The sequence below is a fragment of the Microcaecilia unicolor genome, chromosome 5 (assembly GCF_901765095.1).
Source record: "Microcaecilia unicolor chromosome 5, aMicUni1.1, whole genome shotgun sequence".
Taxonomy (NCBI): Eukaryota; Metazoa; Chordata; class Amphibia; order Gymnophiona; family Siphonopidae; genus Microcaecilia; species Microcaecilia unicolor.
This window is the reverse complement of record NC_044035.1, coordinates 223,898,524-223,913,259: the sequence shown is the minus strand read 5'-3', so window position 1 is coordinate 223,913,259 and position 14,736 is coordinate 223,898,524. Positions and strand designations below refer to the sequence as shown.

Genomic DNA, 14,736 nt, shown 5'->3' with positions numbered 1-14,736 from the left:
CGGCATGTGTCCAGACTGACTAATAGGCCAAGAGATGGTTTCTATCATGTGGGTAGGTACATAGGCACATAAAAGAAAAAGAGGATATTTTCCTAAAAATTAAAAAAACCTGGAGGACATATCTGAAGGAAAACATGTCCTCTTAAAAGAGGACGCATGGTAACCCTACTCAGAGGGCTTGAGTGCTACTGTTAACGTGCATGCTAAAGATGGCAACAAATTGTATGTAAATGTATTTAAATGGATGTTAATGAGGTCAGCAAGTATTCCTTCACAATGCACAAACAAAAGGGCTACAATGCACAGAAGGAAATGATGGTCTGTAACGCCAAACATTTACCACCAGGTCAGGGCCAATGGAGGTGGTTTTCAAGGGAAGATTTCTTGTCAATTTCTCACAATAAACTGCAGGTTTTATCATCTTTTGCAAGTGGGAGGAAATGTGTGCAACTTTAAGCACTGATAATGAGTAACCAACATTTGTGTGAATCTGAGCTAAAATAAAAGTGAAAGCACACATTAGCACCCGTTTTTCTGTGCTTAAATATGAGCCTTTCAAAAATTTTGAATGCAAACAATTTTTGAAAGGCTCCTATTCAAAAGCACAGAACAGTGCTGATGCTTTGTCTGGACATGTTAACAAGTGTTTTGCGGCACGTGCAGATCTTGTGCAAATGCGCCCCTTTGCTTTCAGTTGGTTAGTGCAAATTAACTATGCACATTATTTGCATATCATTTCCTTTGAGCATCGCTTAACTATTTTTCTGCACTACGGCTGCACTGTGGGGTCTTTTGGGCTTTAGCACCCAGCTTTGAGCATTGGCCCCAAAATCTGCAATAATCACACCTACAATAAGGTTGCAAACATTTATAATAACTCGGGGGTAGGTATCAATGTAAAAGTAAAAAAAACAAAAAAAAACAAACAAAAGCATAAAAGGGCCTTCAGTAGTGGAATAATCAAGAGTCTTTTATTCATAAGACCCGACACAGGCTGTGTTTTGGCGCTCATGCACCTGCGTCAGGGGTCAAATGGAGATCAACTCTCTTAAACAAAACTGTGAAAGAAATATGTTTGGATGCTATCAAAAAGAAATGAAAACCACGTCTCAAACTGACGCGTCTTCAGTAATCAATGTCTAGCGAAACATGACGGGTCTTATGAATAAAGGATTATTCCACTCCTGAAGGCCCTTTTGTTTCTTTTTTGTGTTTGCATTCTTGGATCCTCCCTTTTTGACAGACGGTGTCAATGTACACAGCTGAAGTACATGTGTAGGTGCATATGCACATATTTTGTAACCCACACATGTACTCCATGACTCTGCCTGTGCACCATCCAAACACCTCAACCAGATATGCCTACACCCTGGTTCCATGCAAGTACACGCCTAGTTGCCATAGTGTGTAGTTGTACATTGGGGGCTAATTTCATGAGAGGCCTTGCACGAGTGTATAAAGGTGTCTGCATTTCAGAGGCAGCTCTGGGAAAGGGAGCTGGGGGTTACATATGGGCTGGATGACTGGAAGGCAATGGAAGTAAACTGCTACCAATGTGCAAGAAAATAATGTTAAGGTTATGTATCATTAGTGTCTTACTCCAGATAGAATTTAATATTGGTATCTGAAAGCTTCGCTGGATTGTTGGCGACACTGTGGGAGCTTGGGGGACTGGGTCACATATGGTGGGGCTGTCCAAGAGCTAAAGCCTTCTGGAAAAGTATTCAATTTTGTATTAAATGGTACACTGAGTTGCAGGTGCCCTGGGATCCGGGTTATTTTTTGTTGAACAGACAGATACTGGGGTATAAGCTGGCTCAAATACGGTTGGTGTGGCATGATTTGGCTGCCTGTTGAAAAGTAGTGGGTTTACCATCATTGCATTTGTGAAGGGCTAAACTGTGTTACGGTATATTTATAAATGAAGCATTTAGCAGCGTTGCTCAGATGCGCCATGAGGAAGTGGGAGAAAGTTTGGGAACAGTTGCAGGACCTTAGTATCAATTGACTTTTAGTCACTAGATGTTTTTTGATCAGGGTGGCTATCTTGATGAGTTTGATCTTGGGAAATGGGTAGCAGGCAGGCAGTGGGGTGGGGGGTTCTTGCTGTTTGGGTTATATTGAAAATTTTACTTTTAATGGGAGATGCAGTGGGTAGACATATTGCATTGGTAGGCAGGGTTTTGATATGTAACCGGCTTTATTATTATATATATGCCTGACGTTCAGCTGTTGTATTTGTGTTATTTTTATGCAATTATTTTCCTGGCATACTTACAATAAAGCCCTCCTTTAAAAAATAAAAATAAATAAAATAAAGGCACCTGCGTGTGAAAAAAACCCTACACCCTAAAGGGAAGGGGGGGGGGGGGGTAATTCTTTAAGGAGCAACCTAGTTTTAAGCAGCAAGAACACACACAACCTAAAGTATTTTAGTAATTTACACCCATTATTGGTCACTTACAGGAATAAATAATCTCTTATAAAATAGTGACTCGTGGAAAAGCATGCGCCGCCATGATATGACTCTGCCAATGGTATGTGCAAGGGTGGAGCATGCAAATATACAGGTATATTATAGGTATCCTACAAAATTATAGGCCCGATATTCAGCCTGTGGTGATGTGTTTTGCTGACCACCATTAGCATTACATTCGGAAACGTAATACCAGGTCATGTCCGGACTCCGGCATTGAATTTCCGAGTATACAGAGCCAGCCAAATTATAGCCGGTTGAGTGCAATACTTGGCATTTAACCGGCTATAAAGCGAATGCTACATACCTGTAGAAGGTATTCTCCGAGGACAGCAGGCTGATTGTTCTCACTGATGGGTGACGTCCACGGCAGCTCCTCCAATCGGAATCTTCACTAGCAAAAGCCTTTGCTAGCCCTCGCGCGCCGATGCGCACCGCGCATGCGCGGCCGTCTTCCCGCCCGAAACCGTCTCGTGCCGGCCAGTCTCATATGTAGCAAGACAAAGAGAAGGGAAGACACAACTCCAAAAGGGGAGGCGGGCGGGTTTGTGAGAACAATCAGCCTGCTGTCCTCGGAGAATACCTTCTACAGGTATGTAGCATTCGCTTTCTTCGAGGACAAGCAGGCTGCTTGTTCTCACTGATGGGGTATCCCTAGCCCCCAGGCTCACTCAAAACAACAACCATGGTCAATTGGGTCTCGCAACGGCGAGGACATAACTGAGATTGACCTAACAATTTATCCAACTAACTGAGAGTGTAGCCTGGAACAGAATAAACATGGGCCTAGGGGGGTGGAGTTGGATTCTAAACCCCGAATAGATTCTGAAGCACTGACTGCCCAAACCGACTGTCGCGTCGGGTATCCTGCTGCAGGCAGTAATGAGATGTGAATGTGTGGACAGATGACCACGTCGCAGCCTTGCAGATCTCTTCAATAGTGGCTGACTTCAAGTGGGCTACCGACGCTGCCATGGCTCTAACATTATGAGCCGTGACATGACCCTCAAGAGCCAGCCCAGCCTGGGCGTAAGTGAAGGAAATGCAATCTGCTAGCCAATTGGATATGGTGCGTTTCCCCACAGCCACTCCCCTCCTGTTGGGATCAAAAGAAACAAACAATTGGGCGGACTGTCTGTTGGGCTGTGTCCGCTCCAGGTAGAAGGCCAATGCTCTCTTGCAGTCCAATGTGTGCAGCTGACGTTCAGCAGGGCAGGAATGAGGACGGGGAAAGAATGTTGGCAAGACAATTGACTGGTTCAGATGGAACTCCGACACAACCTTTGGCAAGAACTTAGGGTGAGTGCGGAGGACTACTCTGTTATGATGAAATTTGGTGTAAGGGGCCTTGGCTACCAGGCCCTGAAGCTCATTGACTCTACGAGCTGAAGTAACTGCCACCAAGAAAATGACCTTCCAGGTCAAGTACTTCAGATGGCAGGAGTTCAGTGGCTCAAAAGGAGGTTTCATCAGCTGGGTGAGAACGACATTGAGATCCCATGACACTGTAGGAGGCTTGACAGGGGGCTTTGACAAAAGCAAACCTCTCATGAAGCGAACAACTAAAGGCTGTCCCGAGATCGGCTTACCTTCCACACGGTAATGGTATGCACTGATTGCACTAAGGTGAACCCTTACAGAGTTGGTCTTGAGACCAGACTCAGACAAGTGCAGAAGGTATTCAAGCAGGGTCTGTGTAGGACAAAGCGAGGATCTAGGGCCTTGCTGTCACACCAGACGGCAAACCTCCTCCATAGGAAGAAGTAACTCCTCTTAGTGGAATCTTTCCTGGAAGCAAGCAAGATGCGGGAGGCACCCTCTGACAGGCCCAAAGAGGCAAAGTCTACGCTCTCAACATCCAGGCCGTGAGAGCCAGAGACCGGAGGTTGGGATGCAGAAGCGCCCCTTCGTCCTGTGTGATGAGGGTCGGAAAACACTCCAATCTCCACGGTTCTTCGGAGGACAACTCCAGAAGAAGAGGGAACCAGATCTGACGTGGCCAAAAAGGAGCAATCAGAATCATGGTGCCTCGGTCTTGCTTGAGTTTCAACAAAGTCTTCCCCACCAGAGGTATGGGAGGATAAGCATACAGCAGACCCTCCCCCCAGAACAGGAGGAAGGCATCCGATACCAGTCTGCCGTGGGCCTGAAGACTGGAACAGAACTGAGGGACTTTGTGGTTGGCTCGAGATGCGAAGAGATCTACCAAGGGGGTGCCCCACACCTGGAAGATCAGTCGCACTACACGGGAATTGAGTGACCACTCGTGAGGTTGTATAATCCTGCTCAACCTGTCGGCCAGACTGTTGTTTACGCCTGCCAGATATGTGGCTTGGAGCACCATGCTGTGGCGGCGAGCCCAGAGCCACATGCTAACGGCTTCCTGACACAGGGGGCGAGATCCGGTGCCCCCCTGCTTGTTGATATAATACATGGCAACCTGGTTGTCTGTCTGAATTTGGATAATTTGGTGGGACAGCCGATCTCTGAAAGCCTTCAGAGTGTTCCAGACCGCTCGTAACTCCAGGAGATTGATCTGCAGATCGCGTTCCTGGAGGGACCAGCTTCCTTGGGTGTGAAGCCCATCGACATGAGCTCCCCACCCCAGGAGAGACGCATCTGTGGTCAGCACTTTTTGTGGCTGAGGAATTTGGAAAGGACGTCCCAGAGTCAAATTGGACCAAATCGTCCACCAATACAGGGATTTGAAAAAACTCGTGGACAGGTGGATCACGTCTTCTAGATCCCCAGCAGCCTGAAACCACTGGGAAGCTAGGGTCCATTGAGCAGATCTCATGTGAAGGCGGGCCATGGGAGTCACATGAACTGTGGAGGCCATGTGGCCCAGCAATCTCAACATCTGCCCGAGCTGTGATCTGCTGGGACGCTCGCACCCGCGAGACGAGGGACAACAAGTTGTTGGCTCTCGTCTCTGGGAGATAGGCGCGAGCCGTCCGAGAGTCCAGCAGAGCTCCTATGAATTCGAGTTTCTGCACTGGAAGAAGGTGGGACTTTGGACAATTTATCACAAACCCCAGTAGCTCCAGGAGGCGAATAGTCATCTGCATGGACTGTAGAGCTCCTGCCTCGGATGTGCTCTTCACCAGCCAATCGTCGAGATATGGGAACACATGCACCCCCAGCCTGCGAAGTGCCGCTGCTACTACAGCCAAGCACTTCGTGAACACTCTGGGCGCAGAGGCGAGCCCAAAGGGTAGCACACAGTACTGGAAGTGACATGTGCCCAGCTGAAATCGCAGATACTGTCTGTGAGCTGGCAGTATCGGGATGTGCGTGTAGGCGTCCTTCAAGTCCAGAGAGCATAGCCAATCGTTTTCCTGAATCATGGGAAGAAGGGTGCCCAGGGAAAGCATCCTGAACTTTTCTTTGACCAGATATTTGTTCAGGGCCCTTAGGTCTAGGATGGGACGCATCCCCCCTGTTTTCTTTTCCACAAGGAAGTACCTGGAATAGAATCCCAGCCCTTCCTGCCCGGATGGCACGGGCTCGACCGCATTGGCGCTGAGAAGGGCGGAGAGTTCCTCTGCAAGTACCTGCTTGTGTTGGAAGCTGTAAGACTGAGCTCCCGGTGGACAATTTGGAGGTTTGGAGGCCAAATTGAGGGTGTATCCTTGCCGGACTATTTGAAGAACCCACTGATCGGAGGTTATGAGAGGCCACCTTTAGTGAAAAACTTCCAACCTCCCTCCGACTGGCAGGTCGCCCGGCACTGACACTGGGATGTCGGCTATGCTCTGCTGGAGCCAGTCAAAAGCTCGTCCCTTGCTTTTACTGGGGAGCCGAGGGGCCTTGCTGAGGCACACGCTGCTGACGAGAGCGAGCACGCTGGGGCTTAGCCTGGGCCACAGGCTGTCGAGAAGGAGGATTGTACCTACGCTTACCAGAAGAGTAGGGAACAGTCTTCCTTCCCCCCAAAAATCGTCTACCTGTAGAGGTAGAAGCTGAAGGCTGCCGGCGGGAGAACTTGTCGAAAGCGGTATCCCGCTGGTGGAGCTGCTCTACCACCTGCTCGACTTTCTCTCCAAAAATGTTATCCGCACGGCAAGGCGAGTCCGCAATCCGCTGCTGGATCCTATTTTCCAGGTCAGAGGCACGCAGCCATGAGAGTCTGCACATCACCACACCTTGAGCAGTGGCCCTGGATGCAACATCAAAGGTGTCGTACACCCCTCTGGCCAGGAATTTTCTGCACGCCTTCAGCTGCCTGACCACCTCCTGAAATGGCTTGGCTTGCTCAGGGGGGAGCTTGTCCACCAAGCCCGCCAACTGCCGCACATTGTTCCGCATGTGTATGCTCGTGTAGAGCTGGTAAGACTGGATTTTGGCCACGAGCATAGACGAATGGTAGGCCTTCCTCCCAAAGGAGTCTAAGGTTCTAGAGTCCTTGCCCGGGGGCGCCGAAGCATGCTCCCTAGAACTCTTAGCCTTCTTTAGGGCCAAATCCACAACTCCAGAGTCGTGAGGCAACTGAGTGCGCATCAGCTCTGGGTCCCCATGGATCCGGTACTGGGACTCGATCTTCTTGGGAATGTGGGGGTTACTTAGTGGCTTGGTCCAGTTCGCCAGCAATATCTTTTTGAGGATATGATGCATGGGTACTGTGGACGCTTCCTTAGGTGGAGAAGGATAGTCCAGGAGCGCAAACATTTCAGCCCTGGGCTCGTCCTCCACAACCACCGGGAAGGGGATGGCCGTAGACATCTCCTGGACAAAGGCCGCAAAAGACAGACTCTCGGGAGGAGAAAGCTGCCTTTCAGGGGAGAAAGTGGGATCCGAAGAAAGGCCATCAGACTCCTCGTCAGAGAAATATTTGATGTCCTCCTCCTCTTCCCACGAGGCCTCACCTTCGGTATCAGACATAAGTTCACGGACCTGTGTCTGACGCCGTGCCCGCCTCGACTCCGTGGAACCACGGCCAGAGTGGGAGCATCGAGAGGTAGACTCCCTCGCCCGCACCGGCGAAGCTCCCTCCGCCGACGTCGTCGGGGAGCCTTCCTGGGAGGCGACTGCAGTCGGTACCGCACGCGGCACTGATATCGGAGACCTCACCCCGGGCAAGGGGCCAGCCGACGCCTCACTCGACGGTACCGGAGGCGCAAGCACCCCCGGTACCGGAAGGGAAGGGCGCAACAGCTCTCCCAGAATCTCTGGGAGAACGGCCCGGAGACTCTCGTGCAGAGCGGCTGTGGAGAAAGACGTGGAAGCCGATGCAGGTGTAGATGTCAGAGTCTGTTCCGGGCGTGGAGGCTGTTCCGGGCTGTCCATAGTGGAGCGCATCGACACCTCTTGAACAGAGGGTGAGCGGTCCTCTCGGTGCCGATGCCTACTGGGTGCCGACTCCCTCAGCGACCCAGAGCTCTCGGTGCCGATACGGGAAGGGGACCGGTGTCGATGCTTCTTCGACTTCTTGGGACGAAGCATGTCACCGGAGCTTCCCGGCACCGACGAAGAGGACGTAGAATCCAGCCGTCGCTTCCTCGGGCCGAGGCCGAAGAAGGTCGGTCTCGGGGGGGCTGTACTGCAGGAGCCCTCAGGGTAGGGGGAGACCCGCCCGAAGGCTCACCGCCACCAGCAGGGGAATGGACAGCCCTCACCTGCACTCCAGTCGAAGCACCACCGTCCGACGACATCAGCAGAAGTGGAGGTCCCGGTACTACCGATGCCGACGCAGCCTTCCGATGTCTCAGCCCCGATGCAGAGGGTCGATGCCTCGATGCACTCGATGCAGTCGCGGCCGAGGACGGAGGTCTGGACGCTGCCGACGTTGATGCACACGATACTCCCGGTGCCGATGCTGACGAAGAGCCCGAGAACAAAACGTTCCACTGGGCCAATCTCGCTACCTGAGTCCGCTTTTGTAAAAGGGCGCACAGACTACAGGCCTGCGGGCGGTGCCCAGCCCCCAGACACTGAAGACACGACGCGTGCCTGTCAGTGAGCGAGATTACCCGGGCGCACTGGGTGCACTTCTTGAAGCCGCTGGGAGACTTCGATGACATGGGCGGAAAAATCACGCCGGCGAAATCAAAACTCGTATTTGCGGTAGGCACCAAAAAGAGGGGGAGAAAAAAATTCGACCCGAGGCCTCAAAAGGGCCCACCCCGAAGACGAAAGAAAACTTACCGGGGCAAAAACTGAAGATAGAGGAAAGGGAAAAAGAACGAAAAGGTCCTCTTCCGAAATCCTGTTTTTTTTTTAAGCGAAAGTCAAAAAGAGACGTGCGAGGTCGACTTAAGGGGCGCGAACGGCGTAACACGGCTGTACCGAGCGCGGACAAAAGAAGACTGGCCAGCACGAGCCAGTTTCGGGCGGGAAGACGGCCGCGCATGCGCGGTGCGCATCGGTGCACGAGGGCTAGCAAAGGCTTTTGCTAGTGAAGATTCCGATTGGAGAGGCTGCCGTGGACGTCACCCATCAGTGAGAACAAGCAGCCTGCTTGTCCTCGGAGAAAGAACTGCATAAAGATAGGACTGCCTTTATACAGTCAACTTTAACTGGTTAAGTGCCGACTTTGCCCCTGGGACACCTCCAAAATAGCTAGTTTCAGCTTGGGTGCTAACTGGGTATTTTCAGCCGCACTATCTGCTTAATTGCCACTGAAAATGCCTGGTTACCCCGGACAGGTGATTTAAATGGCCAGGAGCCTCTCCTAGCCATTTTAATCATTTTAAATATTGGACCCTACATACATTCTAGCTAACATCTTGGCACTGGCATCTACACCAGCTATAGGTGTAAGTAATCACGTCTTAAATGTAAGCTTGTTTTCTGCCACTTTTCTTTACAGAATTAGCTAGACTTACCCTCTTATCCTAGGTGTACTGTTACAGAATTACCCTCCAAATGGTTAGGTTTTAGCAGCTATCCCTAGCCATACAAACAGCCATGCTACATCTAGCCAATTAACTTTCAGCTAGCTGGACCTGGATACATTTTTTAGCTAGTTAGATTTGACAGAAATTTTGAATAATTAGCTAAAGTTAGTGACTTCTTCCCCTACCCAGCAGTTCTTTGAAAATTGACTCCTTAATATAATAATGACTAATTAGAACCTATGAAAAGAGACAGAGAGGGGTCCCTCCTTCAGTGCATCCCTGCTGCTTGCTCTTCTGCTGTCTGAGGATTACCTGTTCTGCAGTTATGGTATTCCAAAGAACTCTCAATGCGAAAAGCCTTTTCACAAACCGCACATCTGTAGATGTAATCACTGTCAATCTGTGGGATTCAGAATAGGAGGCACAATCAGAGAAGTGGAAGAGAAGTCCAGAAAGCAGCGCCAGCCCTCAGGTAACATCAACACTCTGTATTTTTGTTACTGTTGGTTCTTGTTTTAATATTACTTCTAATGCTGCATTACTGTATTTAATTCCTGCTGAGCAAGTTAGCAAAAAGCTGACTATACCAGCTAATTCTATAACGCTGCCTAAATTTAAGCATCATTTGCCTGCTTAAATTTATAAATACTACCATCCAGGTGCACAAGCTTACGCTAATGCACTTAACCCTCCATTGCCCCAGGTACAAAATGAGTACTTTTATAATGTGTAAACCACTTTGATTGTATTCACAGAAAAGCAGTATATCAAATCCCATCCTCATATAAACAACAGCTGCTCATTTAGTGTTATGCTATAACCTTAGTGAACAAATGATTTTAAGCGTTCATGGGCGGGACCAGGGGAGGCAGGGATAAAACGGTCTAGCATCTGTAACCACCCCCCCCCCCCCCCCGAGCCTACCTTCTTTCTTGTTGTTGTTTTCAAAAGTCAGAAGCAGCAGCGATCCTTATATGCTGCCCTGCTGCCGGCATTGGCGTCTCCTCTGTACTGCGGCCCGCCTCTGAGGAAATAGGAAGTTACATCATAGAGGCGGGTCACAGTATAGAGGAGATGCTGGTGCCGGGCAGCATATGGGGGTCACTGCTGCCGCTGCCACCTTTTGAAAAACAAAAAAAAGAATGTAGGCTGTGGATGGGAGTTCAGGAAGAAAGGGGGAAAGATGCTGCTCCATAATTAGTTCCACCTGAGGCCCCCACCTCAGTCGGCCTAATGGTAGAGCAGCCACTAGGCGGGCCATAAGCAAGGCAAACATTTATATGCTTAGTTTATAGAATATTGATATTTAAGCACCTAAAATGTCACACTTAGGTGCTCATATTTATGCCAGATATAGACCTGGTGTAAGTGGGTGTGTTCAAATGTGGGTGCATTGACGTCACTTAATACTACTATTCTATAAGAACACTCACACTTAAGTGTTCTTACAAGACAGGCTCACAGCTCATGGAAAGCAGGCGCCAAAATTTTGGCAACTTAATATAGAATTATTTCCTAAGGGACCCTTTAAGGAAAGCTTACTGTGCGTTAATTGCCACATGGCCCCTAGGTATAAAATAGGGCACGCATTTAAGCGCACATCAATTCCACTAGATCGTGCTAAGCTTTAATAAAAAGGCCCCGTAAATGTATTAAATAAATCTCCCAGGAACACCTCAAATTGCTCACTCTTTGCCAGAGGACATGAAATTGGGCATTTTGGAGTTGATATTCAAAAAGGATCTATGTGCTTAACTTTGGGAATTACCCAGGTGTAAGTCCCTAGTTTTAGAAATTCTGGCATTCACAGAAAGTTTGAGGTTCAGCAAAAAGATACCCAAACAAACAAAAGGAGAGGCAAGGGGTGGTCCAGGGCAATACCAAATGTTATCTGGATAGTGGTGATATCTGGTAAGCTCTAAGATATCCAGATATCTTTAAGTCGCTATATTCAGTGGTGCTGAGATATCAGGATCTCAGTCAATCACTCTTCTGATTGCACCTGTTCCCTGGATGAAGCAAGTGATGTCTAGATCTCTTCCAGTTATAGATATCTGGATAACTTTTCTAAGATGTGTCACAGGCTTTACTTGTACTGCTGCGACCACATTGTTCAAAAATCTCAACATGCTCCATACTGATGTCTGCTAACTCGATAGAATCTCTTCAACCACACACATCAACAAGGAGATCCTTCCCTACATTGAAAAGGTTTTGCCCAGCACAGTTCCTTAGAATTCCAACTGAAGTAGCAAGCTGAAATGTGGTTTTTGGTTAGTTTATTACAAACTCTAATGACTCCAGCACATGGATAAAAATGTGTATGGGTCTTTGGCCTCCTTCTTGAGGGGATCTCGACTAGCTAATCATCCAGATAGGAAAGCCTAATTTGCATAAATGTGTAGCCACCAGTCCTAGATATTTTGTAAACACACATGGTGCACTGAGACAGGACCTGCTACTGCTGGGAAATTGCCTTTAAATTTAAGCAAAAGGGAGAGCTGGGTTACTCTTATAAATTTTGTGTATTAAATTTAAAATTCAATTTCATTATGTAGCCAGCTCAGGCACAGCTTAGCTGCAAACTCTTTCTGTTCAGTATTTAATAAAGCCAGTTTTTGCTACATAAGATTTTAGACACTGCTGGGGAAGAGGAAGCTGTCTTGGTGCATGAGAGTACTAATAATGACACAGGAAAGTGCAGGAGGAAGGATGTGGAAACCAAATTTAGGCTTTTAGATAGAAAGCTGTCAGGATTTCCAGGGTAGAATTCTCAGAAATGTTCCCCATTCCACATGCAAGACCAAAGAGGCAGGCAGAGCCCTGAAATTTCAATGCGTGCATGAGAAGACGGTGCAGGGAAGAGGGATCTACATTTATTAGGAACTGGGCATCATTCTAGGGAATGGGTTGAACCAGGATGCTGTGCTAACATTTAAAAAGATAGATCAGCTTTTAAACAAGAAACTCAGGAAAGCTGACAGTTGCTCAGATGTGCATGATTTGGAGTGAAGTATCTTTTGAAGGATACCGGGAAGTTAGGGCATTCTGACAGAGGTTGAGATAATGGCAAAAGTGGCCCAGTTGCCTTTTAGTAAAGAACAGAGTTGAAAGATTGCAAATTATCACTGTCAACTGATGAGCAGGTTACAAATATAAATAATAAAAAGCTTACTTTGAAATATCAGTATACAAATGCTAGAAGCCTAAAAAATAAGATGAGAGAGTTAGAATATATAGCACTGAATAAAGGATTTGATATAAGCAGCATACCAGAGACCTGATGGAAGGAGGATAACCAATGGGAACTTGTGATACCAGGGTAAAAATTACATTGAAATGATAAGAGAAGATCTAATTGGGGAAGGGCTGCTGCTATATGTTAAAGACAGAAAGTGAAGATACTTACCTGTAGGTATTCTCTGAGGACAGCAGGCTGATTATTCTCACAAGTGAGTGGGAGAACCGGAATTCTGTATAGCAAAAATTTGCTAGAGTCTTCTGAACGTATTGCACATTCGACTGCGCATGCGTGGAGTGCCTTCCTGCCTGCTGTGCGACTGCGCTCTTCAGTTCAATCAAAAGCATAAGAAAGAAAGAGAGAAGACAACTCCAAGGGGAGGTGGGCAAGTTTGTGAGAATAACCAGCCTGTTGTTCTTGGAAAACACCTGCTACAGGTAAGTATCTTCGCTTTCTCCGAGGACAAGCAGGCTGAATAATCCTCACAAGTGGGGTATCCTTAGCATCCAGGCTCACCCAAAACAATAAACGTTGGTCAACTGGGCCTTGCAATGGCGAGGACATAACGTACATGAACCTGAAACTATATACAAACTAGCTGAGTGCAGCCTGGAACAGAATAAAACGGGCCTAGGAGGATGGAGTTAGATTCTAGACCCCAAACAGATTTTGCAACACTGACTGCCCAAACCGACTGTCGCGTAATATTAGCCAGTAATAAGATGTGAATGTGTGGACAGAAGACCATGTTGTAGCTTTGCAAATTTCTTCATTAGAGGCTGATTTCAAGTGAGCCACCGATGCAGCCATGGCTATGACATTATGAGCCATGACATGACCCTCTAGAGTCAGCCCAGCTTGGGCTTAAGCAAAGGAAATGCAATCAGCTAGCCAACTGGAAATGGTGCGTTTACCGATGGTGACTCCCCTCCTGTTGGGATCAAAAGAAACAAACAACTGGGCGGACTGCCTGAAGCACTTCGTCCACTCCATGTAAAAGGCCAACGCTCTCTTGCAGTCCAAGGTGTGCAAGCTGCTTTCGTCAGGGTGGGCATGAGGACGGAGAAAAAATGTTGGCAAGACAATCGACTGGTTTAGATGGAATTCTTACACCACCTTCTGCAGGAACTTAGGGTGCATGCGGAGGACTACTCTATTGTGATGAAAATCTAGTATAAGGTGCATCCACTACTAAGGCCTGAAGCTCGCTGACCCTACAAGCTGAAGTAATCTCCACCAGAAAAAGACCTCTCAGGTCAAGTATTTCAGATGTCAGGAATTCAGAGGCTCAAAAGGAGCTTTCATCAGCTGGGTGAGAACAACGTTGAGATCCCATGACACTGGTGGAGGTTTGACAGGGGGCTTTGACAAAAGCAAACCTCTCATGAAGTGAACAAGTAAAGGCCGTCCAGAGATAGGCTTACCTTCTACACGTTGATAAGCACTAATTGCACTAAGGTGAACCCTTATGGAGTTGGTCTTGAGACCAGACTCTGATAAATGTAGAAGCTATTCAAGCAGAATCTGTGTAGGACAAGAAAAGGGGATCTATGGCCTTGCTGTCACACCAGATGGTAAACCTCATCCATTTAAAAGAACAACACCTCTTAGTGGAATCTTTCCTGGAAGCAAGCAAGACCTGGGAGACACCCTCCAAAAGACCCAAGGAAGCGAATTCTAGGCTCTCAACATCCAGGCCATGAGAGCCAGAGACTGGAGGCTGGGATGTTCTTTGGAAAACAATTCCACAAGAAGAGGCAACCATATCTGACGCGGCCAATAGGGTGAGATCAGAATCATGGTTCCACGGTCTTGCTTGAGTTTCAACAAAGTCTTCCCACTAGAGGTATGGGAGGATCCACATACAGAAGGCCTGTTCCCCAATGAAGGAGGAAGCCATCCGATGCTAGTCTGTCATGGGTCTGAAGCCTGGAACAGAACTGAGGGACTTTATGATTGAGTTAAATGGCAAAAAGATCCACCGAGGGGGTATCCCACACTCATAAGATCTTGTGGACTACGACCATATTCAGAGACCACTCGTGAGGTTGCATTATCCTGCTCAGTCTGTCGGCCAGGCTGTTGATTATGCCTGCCAGATAAGTGGCCTGGAGAAACATGCCATGACCGCGCGCCGAGAGCCTCATCTGGACGGCTTCCTGACAGAGGGCGAGATCCGGTGC

At 48.1% G+C, this 14,736-nt stretch overlaps 1 protein-coding gene across 3 annotated transcripts in view; it reads right to left on the bottom strand.

The window, feature by feature from the left end:
• The window catches only part of PRDM15 (PR/SET domain 15), a 391,258-nt gene that overhangs the window by 179,769 nt on the left and 196,753 nt on the right, over positions 1-14,736 (bottom strand). For all 3 annotated transcript variants that reach the window (XM_030203815.1, XM_030203817.1, XM_030203816.1), the window contains exon 11: positions 9,625-9,712. In XM_030203815.1, coding sequence (XP_030059675.1) covers positions 9,625-9,712 — 88 coding nt within the window. The remainder of the gene's footprint in view (positions 1-9,624; positions 9,713-14,736) is intronic.